Raw genomic sequence first — 14,509 nt, 5'->3', positions numbered from 1 at the left:
TAGCTCAGTTATAACATCTGTTTATATTTAACTACTAACTTACATGGATCATGTTTACCAAAAAAACTTACATGGATCATCATACCAAAAAAAAAAAAAACTTACATGGAAATATATTATGTAAATAGCTGGATGTCTCTTTTAATGGTTTTTATTGATTATAAGTCATGATTCATTTACCAATTACAACATCAAAATTTAATTACGGATAGAGAATCGACCATATAAAGTAATATATTAATTTAAAAGGCACACCGACGGAACCGATATGCCTCTCCCTATATAGAGAGAAAAAAATTTGACATTAATATTTGTTTTCTTAAGCAATTTATATTGTAATTGAAGTTCTTTCGACTCCAAGTTAAAAGAAATAAAAATTCAGGCAAGAAGATGCTGTTCCAATCATTGCTGGCCTTCGATTCATTTCCAGTATATATATAACACATGCTTACATACATATCAAATGACGTTATACACGATTTGCTATAAATATAAGTATAGTATTTAATTAACAAAACAGTTTCGAATAGCAAACATGAAGGAGATTGATCGATATTTTATAACCGAACGAACAGCATTTATATAGTACTATTATTTATTCGTTGATGTAATCGTGAGGTTTACTTGTATTTATAACCTGATCAATATTCATAACTTCACATCTACACGTGTACACATTTCTCTTTTTTAGAATTGTCTTCACTTTTTTTTTTTAAGTTATAATTACATTTTGATCTTTCACTGTCTTTAAAGTTTAAACCTGACCTGCCGGGAGACCATTGCTTAAAGTCTACTGCCGCTGTAACTCTAGAAATTGTGGTTAGTTCCTTTCTTTGGGGATAAATTTGTGATTCCTCTCACATATGACATATGTTTAATGAGTTCAAATCATAATTTATTGAAAATATATCGTCAAAGTTTTAAATGTCGTTATTATTAGATTGAAAAATATAAAAGCAATTATTTATGTTTTTTGTCTTCTATTTAAGACTAGTTGTTGGATTCTTTTTACAAAAATGGCAATATGTTAAAATATGTAGCTTATTTCAGAACTGATAATGGAATACAACCAAATTTTAATTTTGTATTTTAGAACTATCACTTAAATAGAACATGATTTTTTAACTAAAGATTTACAATCATCCCGAATCAGAAAATTATCAAATTTCAAAACCAAATAAAATATAGCCCGTCCAAAAAACCATCTTAATTTGGTTATATCGATGGTGTACAAAACTTTAAAATGTATCTATTTATATTCGTTACTTTGTTTCAAAACGACACATATTGATTTCTTCTTATGCATTCATCCATTTGTTTTCTATAAGTACTCCTGAATCCCCTCACACACACACACACACATAAAAAAAAGAAACCTTAAACCCTTCTGCTGTAAGAAAACAAAAGCCTGCTTCCTTCTCTCAGATTTACAATATACACACACATTTTCGATATCTCGAATTTATAATGTTGGAAATGATAATTCGTACGGCCCGGGGACAGATTTATACCATGCTTCAACCGAAGTCAAGGTAACAAGCTAGCTAGTTTAAGTTGTTTAATTTGCCAAAAAAAAGGTTGTTATATATTATTTACGGATTTTTAGTCGTTGAACTCTGTAAAAATAATAAACATATCACACATCCTCAAACTTTTTTGATATTTATTTTGGATTGACAAATGACAACTGTGAACAATGAATAGAGTTGGTCCATCTTATTTTGTTTGTGTGTGTGTGCGCAAATAATTGGTCCATCTCGGTGTTTGATTATTATACATACTGTAGAACTACTTTTATTTAGTTTTTTTTTTTTGAACATCTCTTTTATTTAGTATTTATTTGCCAAATATTCAATAGTTCTTCGAATCTCTCTTTGTCCATGGCTGTCACAAAACGAGAGATCCACAAGTCTAGAATATGCCATTTCGAATTGCCGTATATAATACACTGTAAACCGACAAAAAATCAGTTTGCCGTATTTCATGTAAAAAAAATCAAGTTGCCGTATTAGTTTGATTTACGTCGATAGAAAATGAGACAAAATGGAGAATCCAAATAAAGGAAAAAAATATTATTCTAATAAATATGGTTGCACAAAAAATAAATTCACTTGTAGGGTGTATAAATATGGTTGCACAAAAAATAAACTAAGCATATGAAGTTTCGGGATTCTTCAGTTTTTTCTTAGAAAAATATATATCATTTAAACTTGTAGGGTGTATATATTATTAGATCTCTATTTATGATATTTATTTTTAGTTCAAAATATATCTGATCAACATGAAACCGAATATGTACGTACGAATTGTTTTGATAGGATTTAAATGGCTTGAAATTTTTGTTTTCAGTCGAATCTTATTTAGGTTTCAATATATTTTTTTTGAATTTATGAAGGTAAAGTATCTTAAATGAAAGAAAACTCATTTCTATTTTGAAGTGATTGGTTTTGGACAGGATCTAAACATTTCACGATTTACACATTTGATTATTGTATTGTATGACATCAATTCAGATATATTTTTTTCTTAATAGTTTTGACAGTTAACTTGTGGATTAGTTTGCTTAACGACGGAATTAGTTTGGAGGCAAGATTTGCTAATGTGGTTTAGATAACTAGAAAAATATTATTTAATTTCCACCAAATAGTTTACCCCCATTAGAAAAGAAAACTAAAAAATAGATTGAATGTATTTGGTCAACCAAAATTCAGATTAATTTATTCAAAATACATATCAAGGCGTGCATATATGTACGACAAAAAAGATAATCTAATGTAAAGCCGAAAAAGAGAATTTATTTTATTTTTAGTTAATGTAGTTGAAGCTCTACTTTGGCTTTGTTAAAAAATCACAAAAACAATCCCAAACAATATTGCAGGAAATATTTCTCACTATTACGGTTTTTTTTTAAAAAATAAAACACTATAAATCACAGTTTTTGCCGACAAAAATGAAAAAACCTAAAGACCGTTTTTCTTTTCCTTCCCTGGTAGAAATTTTTTTCCTTTTTGCTGATTTGCACATTCTTGTCTCTTTTTATTTTTTTTTGTTTCCCCACACCGATCTACTCCCTATATCTTCTCCGACGTGCTTTATCTTTATTCTCAGGTGAACTTCGACGGAGAATCTCGTCGACCAAATAAGCAAAACATTCTCACGAATTAAACTATTCCTCCTTTTTCCATTTCTATTTTCTCTGCGGCTACATTGAGAGAAGTTTAAAAGGATCAATCGCCATTGCGGAATTTCAAAGACTTCTCTCATTTATCTGTAACTTAAAGCGATTCCTTCACCTGAGATCTTGTTCTCGTGCTGCTGCTGAGAGTTGAAAGTTGTCATTCTTCTCGCTTCTTAATTAAACCTGAGATTCTTCTCATTTTTCTTATATTTAATTGAGCAAGATCTGGGTTTCCGTCAGATTAAGGCGACGATCGTGGCTACTTAAACGAAAAAATCTGGGTTTTTCGAGGTGTGATTAATGCTCACAGTGTGGAGATTATATATCTCTGGGTGTTATTAGGATAAGTAATCTCCAGCAGATATATTCCAAAACTATTACTATATTGTTTTCTTCTCGTCCTTCTTCCGTTTTTTAATATATATTCCCTTTTAATTGAAAAAGAAAGAGTCTAAGTTGAGTGATGATGTGTTCGATGAAATTCCTCTGAGAGAATCTCTGTGAGAAGAAAAAGGGGGTGGTGAGGGTAGGTAATGACAAAAATGTGTAAAATGGAGAAGTTTCTTTACCACAGGAAACTCTGGGAGATGAAGGTTAGGCTTTTAGGAGATAGTAAGGTTGAGAAACTCAAAAGCTCATTTGTTTCGAGGTCTCGTATGAGCCTATGGATGATTCGTGCTGTTACCATTTTGTTGCTCTGGAGCTGCTTTGTTCATTTGATGGCTTTGGGAGAGATGTGGGGACCGAGACTGTTCAAAGGTTGGCCTTCTTGTTTCAATCACAATGATCTGTCCATGGCCGCCGCAGAAATCAAGTCTCTTCCCACCAAAATCGCCCTTCCCCCTAAAAGTAAGTTCTTCCAGAGAAGATTGATTGATTGATAAAATCTTTGTGGTTTAAATCGAATAATGTAGCTAATCTTTTGTTTTTCTTCTCAGGGTTATACCAGAACAATGGTTATCTCATGGTTTCTTGCAATGGTGGACTCAATCAAATGCGAGCTGCAGTAAGATGAGAGCTTAATCGTTCTTTGCAAAGTTTTCAGCTTTTACAGTGTTTTGATTTTCTCACTTTCTTTTTGGTCTGGCTTTCTGCAGATATGCGATATGGTAACTGTTGCAAGATTCATGAATGTCACACTTATTGTTCCTGAGCTTGACAAGACCTCGTTTTGGAACGATCCAAGGTATGTATGTCATCATATCTCACTTGAAGCTTCTTTTGGCTCTGTTTTTTTTCCAATTGGACAATATCTTAATATGTTTTCTTTTCCGGGGCAGTGAGTTTAAAGACATTTTCGATGTGGATCACTTCATAACTTCGTTAAGAGATGAAGTTCGAATACTCAAAGAGTTACCTCCAAGGCTTAAGAAAAGGGTTGAGCTTGGAATGTACCACGAAATGCCTCCTATTAGTTGGTCAAACATGTCTTACTACCAAAATCAGGTTAATTTTCGAAGTTTGCTATATATACTTTTATTATTAATCAAGATTAGTCTACACTTTGCTCTCTGTACCTAACTCTTTTTGTTAACTCTTCAAACCGGAACAGATTCTTCCATTGGTGAAGAAGCATAAGGTTTTACATCTGAACAAAACCGATTCAAGACTCGCTAATAATGGACTGCCTGCGGAGGTTCAGAAGCTCAGGTGCCGAGTGAATTTCAACGGGCTTAAGTTTACTCCTCAAATAGAAGAATTAGGTAGACGAGTAGTCAAGATTCTGAGAGAGAAAGGTCCCTTTCTCGTCCTACATCTCAGATACGAGATGGATATGTTAGCATTTTCCGGTTGCTCACATGGTTGCAACCCCGAGGAAGAAGAAGAACTAACAAGAATGAGGTACAAAAACAACTGAAAATCTTCTTTATTTTTGTTCCAGCGTTGATGGATATTGAATGATTTGTGTTATATCTTTATTTGGTAGATATGCTTATCCATGGTGGAAAGAGAAAGTCATAAACTCTGAGCTGAAGAGGAAAGAAGGCCTTTGCCCTTTAACTCCTGAGGAAACCGCTCTCACGCTGACTGCGTTGGGTATTGACCGCAATGTTCAAATTTACATAGCTGCTGGAGAAATCTACGGTGGTCAAAGGCGGATGAAGGCTTTAACAGACGCTTTCCCAAATGTGGTAAGTTAGTCAATTTCATGGTCTAAAATTTTGTCAACCTTATATCTTCCATTGACTCCATTATCTTAACTTAACTCAGGTCCGGAAAGAAACCCTACTAGAACCCTCTGATCTGGATTTTTGTCGGAACCATTCATCTCAAATGGCCGCACTTGATTACCTAGTGGCTCTAGAGAGCGATATCTTTGTTCCAACCAATGATGGGAACATGGCAAGAGTCGTTGAAGGTCATCGCAGGTGAAATATCGTTACCGTTGTTCTTCTGTCTTCCCGTATTCATCATCCTGAGGCTAACAACATTTTTGTTTTTCCAGATTCTTGGGGTTCAAGAAGACAATTCAGCTGAATAGGAGGTTCCTAGTTAAGCTGATAGATGAATATACTGAAGGATTGTTGACTTGGGATGTGTTCTCATCCACGGTGAAGGCGTTTCACTATACTCGAATGGGAAGCCCAAAGAGACGGTTAGTGATTCCCAATAAACCCAAGGAAGAAGACTACTTCTACTCCAACCCGCAAGAATGTCTCCAGCTGTTAGATGAACCATTGAGAGTCTTTTGAAGATGTTTACCTCGCTATTGGCGAGAGAACGGCTGAGATTTTGGGTTAAAAGCTCTAATATACTGTCTGAAAAATGAAGTTACAGTGAGTTTTACAGATTGAAGTTATTTAGGGCTCTTGGTGAATAGATTTCTGAAAACGCTTTCATGGATGGAGAGAAAAGTTGATTGAAGCTTACATTGTAAAGTTTGGCATCCATGGCCTTGCCAGTTTTGTTAGCTAAATAATAAGTGCCATTTTATGTAATTAACGCTTGGTTACATTTGTATACATACAATATTTCAGATAATTATTTCCCCTCATCATAAACATAGTCCCAATTTTCAACATTAGTACTTTCTATTGATAGCAAATGTTGTCTGTATAAAGAGAACCATTTTTTTTTTTTTAATGGAAATTCAGATAAATTGAGTAACTAGTAACAAATGACAGTTTTCAGATTGCACAAGTTACATTGTTCTAAGAAACTGTTTAAACAATTAGTTGCCTAAATTTAATACTTCCTCTGTTTCATAAAGAGTCTTTTTAAATACATTTCACACATATTAAAAAAAGTAATATAACACATATTTAAAAAGTAATATGTTTATATTACCCCTAATTAATATACTAAATTATTTTATCTTTCTAATTAATACATTGAATCAATAAATTAACTTTGGAATTTTGTTTGAATTTTTGCATTGAAAGTATAAAGTGACACTCTTTATGAATTTTTTTTTTTAATGACACTCTTTGTGAAACAGATGGAATAATTGATAATATGTTCAAAGAATCTTATGGGGGTATAGAAAATTGAAATGACCAAAAAAAGAAGATATACTAACCCAAAATCATAATTATAGATGATCAAATAAAAATTCAAAATTTTCGTAGTCGACTATATAAAATACAACTCATGTTTTTTTTCTTTTTCTTGTCAACAAATAATTCATGTTTTAGGCTATGAAATTCATGTCTAATCATATTGGTTAGTACAAGAACACTAATTTTACCTACTCATTTAATATGATCCACTACCTAAACACCTAAAAAGTGGAGTCCGCTCCACCATTACTCGAAACACTAATTCTCACCTATTTTATGTGTTGAAAAGTACTTTTGAGTTCCAAAGTTCAAAGCCAACCAAAACACCTTTCGCATTATTTTGTTTAGAACCAACCAAGTCATTTCAATTTTCGCAATCATTTGGAGAGAAAAATGGAGACTGGCTAACCCATTATGTTCGTTTTAAAACCATTTACAAAATATTACTAGTCTAAATTATTTCAAGAAAATCAAATCAGAATTTTATATCTCGAGAAAAATATAGATTTGAATAGATTGATAGCAGTAGTACATAGTTTTCAAGTGTATTCGAATGATCCAAGAAAAATAAAATATTCTAATAATTATACAAGTGATCCAAGAAATATTTAATAGCTTTATTTTATACTCCTATCAACGGGTGATCCAAGAAATTTCAATTCATGTACCACTCATCAAATTTCTTAGAGGTTCCTGATCTTATCATACCAAACTCATTCTCTTATCTCCACACGATCTTTTTTTGCTTTCTCTCATCTGTACAACTTCTTTGACACTGTAAACATATTTCCCTTCATTGCAAATTAAGATCTACAAAGATATTTCAACAGAATGATTATACTGGTTTCTTCAAATGAATTTTATATCACTAGCCGTTTCGATGTGTCTCACTAGCTTCTTTTTATTTGTCAACAGCTCCCTTAAATTTCTTATTAATTGGAATTTAATAGTGTTGGATCCACCGAGACACATAGCTTTCGCAGCACAACAAGTACACAAAAAGTTGATCAAGATATCATTATTTATTGACGGGTTCAAATAGTAGGTGGCTGTTGTTAGTGGGGTTTCAATTGTTTGTGAAGATGATAATTTACAGATTAAATTTTCGTTTTTATAATCTATTGATGTGATTCTAATTTTAGTTGGTTAGTTCCTCTTATTTTTTTTTTTATGGCTCCTATGTCACATAGTTTTTTAGATTTTGTAATAGACAGTATATCTTTTTGGCTCCTATTTCATATCCACTGAGATAAAAACTAAACCCTTATTTTGAAAAATCTAATAAAATGGTAAGAGTCCAAATGTCAAATATAGTATTTTACGTAAATTACACGTAAAACTTGTGTGGTAGCTATGATATATAATTCTGTCACGTGAAATATGCGACAATCATTCAAGATTACTTATTTTCTTTGGTAACGAGTTTTCAGATAGAAAATTACACACAAGAAAGCTAACTCAAAATGAATTAAGAATATATATATTTAGTTGAGAGTTTTTTTGAAACAGAACCTCTCATTGTTTGTTTGTTTGTTTTTTTTTTTGGGTCAGCAAGCAAAAACTCTCTTTTTGCAGAAAAGGTAGAAAGAGACTCATGTGGTAATATATGTACAAAAAGACGTCCTCCTAAAAGAGTAGAGAGTTACAGTGTTGTTGTATTCCTCCTCTCTTGATGATCCTCTTCTTTAACACCAGCCAATAACCCTAACTCAACATGCTGATCCTTAATCCTGCTTATAACCCTTGACATATCTTCTCCATCTATAACACCAAACGATGAAGACATTGTGTCCTGTCTTCTTCCTCGAGACCGACCTTGTTTGATCTTTAGTATGAACTGTGTGACTTCACCAATGGATGGTCTTTTTCTTGGTGTCTTATGCACACACCTGTTTGCAATCTTTGCCATTAACCTCACTTCTTCAATGCTTGCATTGCCTTCTAGTTTCTGATCGACTATCTCGTCGATACCATCTGGACTCATCGAAGCCTAATCATCAAGAAAACAGAAGCAATGATCACACAGTCACTCACTGAATTTTGGAGCGTTTTTAGTCTCCGGTTTGTTTGGTTTAATGGGGTTGGAAAGTTCTATACCAAATCAAAACGGGAAAATTGTCATAAAAAGCATCAACTTTCAAATTATGGCCAATCAAAGCATAAGCATGAACTTCATAGTTGCCATTATAAATCATCAACTTTACTTGACTTTTCTTTTAAATCTTGAACTTGTGTTGACCAAGCCATTTGAGGCATGTTGTTAAATGCACTAACAGTCACAGTAAACGGAGTCTTTCATCTGCTAATAACTATCTTTTAACCTTAAATGACGTTATTCACTGTTTGGTAAAAAATCCCTAATTCGATTTTACAATCTCTAAAGCTATTTCTCTCTCAATTTCACGAAATTGAAATCGATTTCACAAACCCTCTCTTAGTTTACTCGATTTCTTATTTCTCCCAACTTGATTTCTCCTCTAATTTGCCTTCTTTTCTGTGCCAGATGAATTCCAGGACTGAGAATTTTGCTTGCGAAGTCGTGAGTCGAGGGTTTACTTCGAATTATCATTGTGGATTAAATGTAACCATCTTTACATCTAAAACACAAGAGAATTCTGGAAGGCTTTTTATCAATCGAAATCGAAAGAAGATGAGAGAATCGAATTGGGGATATATCGATTTAGGGATTGTAAAGTCAATTTGGGATTTTTTTATCAAACAGCAAATGACGTCGTTTTAAAGTTGATGATTTAACGGATGAAAGACTCCGTTTACTGTGACTGTTAGTGCACTTAACGACATGTCTCAAATGGCTTGATCAACACAAGTTCAAGATTTAAAAGAAAAATCAATTAAAGTTGATGATTTAAAATGGCAACTACGAAGTTCATGCTTTGATTGGCCATAATTTAAAAGTTGATGCTTTTCATGACAATTTTCCCAAATCAAAACCCAAATTTTGGCGCAGAAAACAATGTTTTGGGTTGATTCAGTTTACTAATTTTAACTTACCAGGTTAATGTATTCCATCAGATTCTGTTGAGGGTGGATTGCAGTGATGAGCTCAAGGATGATGACACCAAAACTGTAAATGTCACTCTTCATCGTGTATTTGTTAGTCGAAATGTATGTTGGATCCATGTATCCGTGAGTGCCTTTCAATCCTGAATTCATTCTATCAAAAACCATCTCTTTGGACAACCCGAAATCAGCAACCTACCAAAAGTATAAAAAAACAACTTTAAAGATTTAACCAAACAGTGTTGAGTAAGCGTATTCAACATTTTTGCTCTCTTACTTTAGCTCTCATGGAGTGATCTAACAATATGTTTGCTGACTTAAGATCACGGTGAATAACCGGAGGCACGGCCCCTTCGTGAAGGTATTCAATGCCGTGGGAGATGTCAAGAGCAATTTGAAGCCGCTCTTCCCAGTTCAAGACTTGCGTTTCTTCACCTGAAAAGCAAAGTAGAAAATCTTGTGAAACACTTAAAGAGTAATCATTCTCCTGCTGCGACTAATACCGGTTTAGGGAATCAGAGGATGACTCACCGCCATACAAACGATTCTCCAAGCTTCCATTACTCATGAACTCATAGATTAACATCCGGTGACTTTTGTCGACACAGTATCCTACCAAGTTCACAAGATTCCGGTGATGCAGCCTCCCAAGTAAGGATACCTGGAAACAAATAAAACCAACACTGCTCTGTTATCTTCATTATGCATGGAGCATGGAATTGAGCTTATCGATACACTTACCTCGGTTTGAAACTCTCTATCCCCTTGACTTGAATTAGAGGCATGAACCTTTGCCGCAGCTAAACCTCCATTGGGCATTATCGCTTTGTACACAGGTCCAAAAGATCCTTGTCCAAGAATGGTTGTGAAATTTTGTGTTGCCTTCTGAATATCCCTAAAGAACTTTACACCATAAGCTACTACAAACACAATAAAAGATTCATGCAAAGCCAAGCTTTGGACAGAATACTCACTTGTAGTGGTATTTAGGTATGCCGGATGCAGATACAGTGAGATCTTTGTTATGGTTGTTCCACCATGGCTGATGTTGAGTTGGTGCTTCACTCTCAGGTGGCTGCAACGATGCTGTGTTTGAGCTATCATCAGGGATTACTACGCCTCTTTTAGGAGTGTGAACGGGTAGAGTCGGGATGTTCTGCTCATTAGCGCATCGCCTTAGGTGAGAGCGATCATTGTACCATTTTATGGCGAAGAATAAAAGAAGAGCTAGCAAGAGACCAAGTGCAAGCCCAACCGAAATGCCAATCACTACCAAATCACTTCTATTCACCATTTTGATATCATTTCGCAAACCATAATTGAGTTGAATCCAAAGAATGGCTCTTTTTTTTCCCTGCAAAAAGTTTACAATCAAGATTCTGCATCATGAAGCCTGACCAAGTGACCATCATACACATTAATACTGGACATTTAATATGAAACCAATCTGTAACAAGATAATCATCTAGACATTTGTATATGAACTCCATGTTTGGTAAACTAGCTAAAGAAGGTTACAAACATCGGTGATTTATGCAACAAGAGAAGAACTTCAACAAAATCTCCTTCACACATCAAAGATCCATTAACAAGCATAGGAAAATCACAGGATTGGCATCAATCAACTCAATAATAAAATCTTCCCAGTGATTCTCATAAACTAATTGTTAGCTATTTCCAAAAGTGGGAATGAGCAAAAAAGATTCAATTTTTGCTTCAAATTGTATCTGTTATATAACAACATTGGATAGAGATCAAAGATCCCACCTTTTTTCTTTACTAGACGAAAACCTAGCGTTAAGACGCAACCTTAGTCGCAGGGAAATAAGTGATTGTTTCGGTTTCACAGATTCAAAGCCCAAGATCACAAATTGTTCTCTAACATTACTGACCTCGAATTTTCTTTTAAGGAAGATTATATTTTCCTCCCAGCTAAGCAAAATAAAAATGGGTTCGATCAGAAATCTCGACATAAGAAAAAGAAGAAAAGAAAAATACCAACCCAGAAGCCTACTTTACCTTCCAAGAATCGAAAAAATGAAATCCTAGAAAAGCCAATGAACACTCTTATTACTTACCTAGCCAGGAGAAAGCGAAAGCAAAGATCTGCGTGTTTGATCTGTGCAAGATTGTAGTGTTCTCTTCTTCTTCTTCTTCTTCCGGTTTTAAACAAAGTCAAAATCTATCTACATGAGGACCTCGTCCATAAAAGTAAACTGATGAAGGGAACAGAGAGAGCAAAACTGCAGCATTTAATTGTTTGTTAGTATTCTTTTTCCTTTTTTTCACAGAGAATACTTGTTGACTTTAAAACGCGTTTATTAAAACATTCTTACTTTGAAAATGAGATTAAAACATTTTTTGGTATACTTTATGTATAGCATTAAAAATTAATGTTTCTTATCAATTTTTTTGTTGCTAATAAAAACTCCGGAAGAATTAGAGATCCCATGATAAAATGTTAAACTCAAAAGAGCCAATTGGATTCAGCACCGAATTGTTTACATAAGAAGATATCAAATTTTGAACTCTATAGCAAGACAATCTTACATTTGATCAATTACAAGAACTGTCAGAAAAATCATGTAAAACCATATACCGAGAAAATCAGAAAACCAACAACACTACAAGGAAAAAAAAACTCAAAAAGACCACTATTGCTTAACCTCTCTTAAGGAAAAAAAAATGTTTCTCAAGAATTACAATCAAATTTGAATCGAGACTCTACCCAATAAAAAATATATCATTTTTTCAACAAGCAAAAAATATATTATCATACTATGAATAAGCTATGTTCATGTATATATTGTATATTTTCTGTAAAATCGTGTATATACTAGTTATTTGACAGTCACGTTCTATCCTTTAAGCTCCTGTATTTGTTATATGATTTTTTTTTTGTTACAGTCATTTTATTTACTTATTCAAATGTGATATGCTAAGCTCTTGCTTCTATCATTGTTGTGTTAACTCAAAAGTGTTATTTACAATACAATAAGAGTTCTTGCTTAACATCTTAGACCAAAAAAAATAAGAATCAGTAAAACATTTGACTTTGCATTTGATTACTGTATACTTCCTCCGTTTCACAAAGAGTGTCGTTTTGACATTCTTCACACAAATTAAGAAATAAGATAAAAAGTCTTTTATACCCTTATTAATTTGCAGAAAATGACTCTTGAGGTTAAAAATGGTATTTTATGTTAAAAATTACATTGGAATTCTAAAACGACATTTTTTTGAAAAAAAAAATAATGTCAGAAACAATCTTTGTGAAACTGAGTATTACTTTTTTTTAATTCACGTACGGGGGTGAATGATTTTAACTTTTGAAGCATGACCCAAATGCCTAATATAAAAATAAAAATTGTACTTCAAGTTGGTGGTGCAAAATCATATTATATAATTGATATTGCTCAGTCAAAGGTTCAGAATTGATGACTTGACTAAATCCAGCTTGGTCTGCTTTTGAACATATATACCAATATTTCCACATTTTATTTCCTAATAAAGTTTGAGAAATGTCACAATATTTCATATGTATAATATGTATGTTCATATGTTGTCGTATCAAAGTATTGCCAATTACAAGATACTTTTATTTCTTTTCAATCCAGTAGATAAAATAAAGTTTATATAAAATAAACAAGTCACATATACTAATTTGAACATTTAAGTATCTCCGAAACTATGATATAACGAAATAAAAACTCCAAAGCAACAAAACACTAAACCATCAAATAACCCCTTTATAAGTAAAAACCCTTAATAAGTAATATACTTATATTCAGCATTACATGATACATCCATTTTAACAAACTTATTAAACTAATATTTTTTCTGAAATTAAACTAAGAATTAAAGGAGCAGTAAAACAAAAGTTAATCAATGACCATTAAGAGGCATGCCATTGTGAACTGGAGTTCTTTTCTTCGGCTTCACCGGTGAAGGATATTCATGCCTCATTAGATTATCAACCTCTCTTTCTATGTCTCTCGACATTGAATCTTTCAACGATCGAGTTGCTACATTTTTGGATTCGATTCCTTGTAGATATTTTAACTGTGAAAGTGTGAATGTTATACAAAAACCACATAACAATAAGATAAATATATATGAATTGTTAGGCGTGTTAATACAGATAATTAAATTGAATTGACTTGATACGAAAAAAAAACTAAAATTGATTTAAAAAAAATGAAATTGATCCGAGAACCGAAATGAAACTCTATCTAGTTTAAATAGTTTAATTTTAAATGATATTTGGAAACTGCAATTGAACAAAAAAAGGAGGAAATTAAGATATCTGTTATTTAACCGGACTTGAAACAAGTTTAAATGGATTGAACGACATGATATTTGTCTACTTTTAGTTGTTATTGATAAATGAAAATCATTCACCTTTTATGGATATAAAACCAAAAGTTACTTCAATTCAAACTTTGTTAATTACCTTCCGTTCCATCAAGAGATCTTCAGCAAGATATCCACCTACATGTATTAAAAAATGTCAAGATGTATTTTACAGTAGAGATTCTAGTACATTTACAAAGTAAAAGAAATACGTAAATTTAGAATCATGGATATTGTACGAGATTGTGAAACTGATTTATTCAAAAATAGAGATTTTACGTCATTTACATATTAAAATTAGTACATAAGTTTTGAATCATGGATATTGTGCGAAATGTAAAACTTTCATACTTGTAACTATCGATAGGTTTGGTTCGCTGTATATATGTTTATGAAGAGAAGAAGCATGTTTACCAGGACAGAATATGCGTACATTATATGTATGTAAATACATCGT

General features: G+C 32.8%; 2 protein-coding genes across 4 annotated transcripts; one reads left to right on the top strand and one right to left on the bottom strand.

Annotated features, from left to right (window-relative positions):
• The first annotated feature begins 1,335 nt into the window (after positions 1-1,335).
• LOC18018254 (O-fucosyltransferase 34) lies at positions 1,336-5,931 on the top strand. 2 transcript variants are annotated; one of them, XM_006400032.2, is made up of 9 exons: positions 1,336-1,532; positions 3,109-4,027; positions 4,117-4,184; positions 4,276-4,364; positions 4,459-4,624; positions 4,731-5,020; positions 5,106-5,310; positions 5,390-5,547; positions 5,625-5,931. In XM_006400032.2, the coding sequence occupies exons 2-9, from the start codon at positions 3,712-3,714 to the stop codon at positions 5,869-5,871; spliced, it is 1,539 nt and encodes a 512-aa protein (XP_006400095.1). In that variant the 5' UTR covers positions 1,336-1,532; positions 3,109-3,711; the 3' UTR covers positions 5,872-5,931. The 2 variants fall into 2 exon arrangements, with proteins under 2 accessions (XP_006400095.1, XP_024011974.1); XM_024156206.1 differs by having other exon boundaries at positions 1,347-1,532; positions 3,753-4,027.
• A 2,196-nt stretch (positions 5,932-8,127) lies between these two features.
• On the bottom strand, positions 8,128-11,966 carry LOC18018253 (calcium/calmodulin-regulated receptor-like kinase 2). Of its 2 annotated transcripts, XM_024156859.1 has the most exons (8): positions 11,778-11,938; positions 11,592-11,631; positions 10,674-11,053; positions 10,441-10,594; positions 10,231-10,360; positions 9,977-10,134; positions 9,691-9,894; positions 8,128-8,668 (listed from the first exon to the last, which is right to left on the bottom strand). In XM_024156859.1, exons 3-8 carry the CDS (start codon positions 10,991-10,993, stop codon positions 8,321-8,323), a joined length of 1,314 nt encoding a protein of 437 aa, XP_024012627.1. In that variant the 5' UTR covers positions 10,994-11,053; positions 11,592-11,631; positions 11,778-11,938; the 3' UTR covers positions 8,128-8,320. The 2 variants fall into 2 exon arrangements, with proteins under 2 accessions (XP_024012627.1, XP_006400094.1); XM_006400031.2 differs by lacking the exon at positions 11,592-11,631 and having other exon boundaries at positions 11,778-11,966.
• Positions 11,967-14,509: the final 2,543 nt, after the last annotated feature.

Source organism: Eutrema salsugineum, unplaced genomic scaffold (genome assembly GCF_000478725.1).
Source record: "Eutrema salsugineum unplaced genomic scaffold, Eutsalg1_0 scaffold_2, whole genome shotgun sequence".
Taxonomy (NCBI): Eukaryota; Viridiplantae; Streptophyta; class Magnoliopsida; order Brassicales; family Brassicaceae; genus Eutrema; species Eutrema salsugineum.
This window is presented reverse-complemented; position numbering and strand designations above follow the sequence as displayed.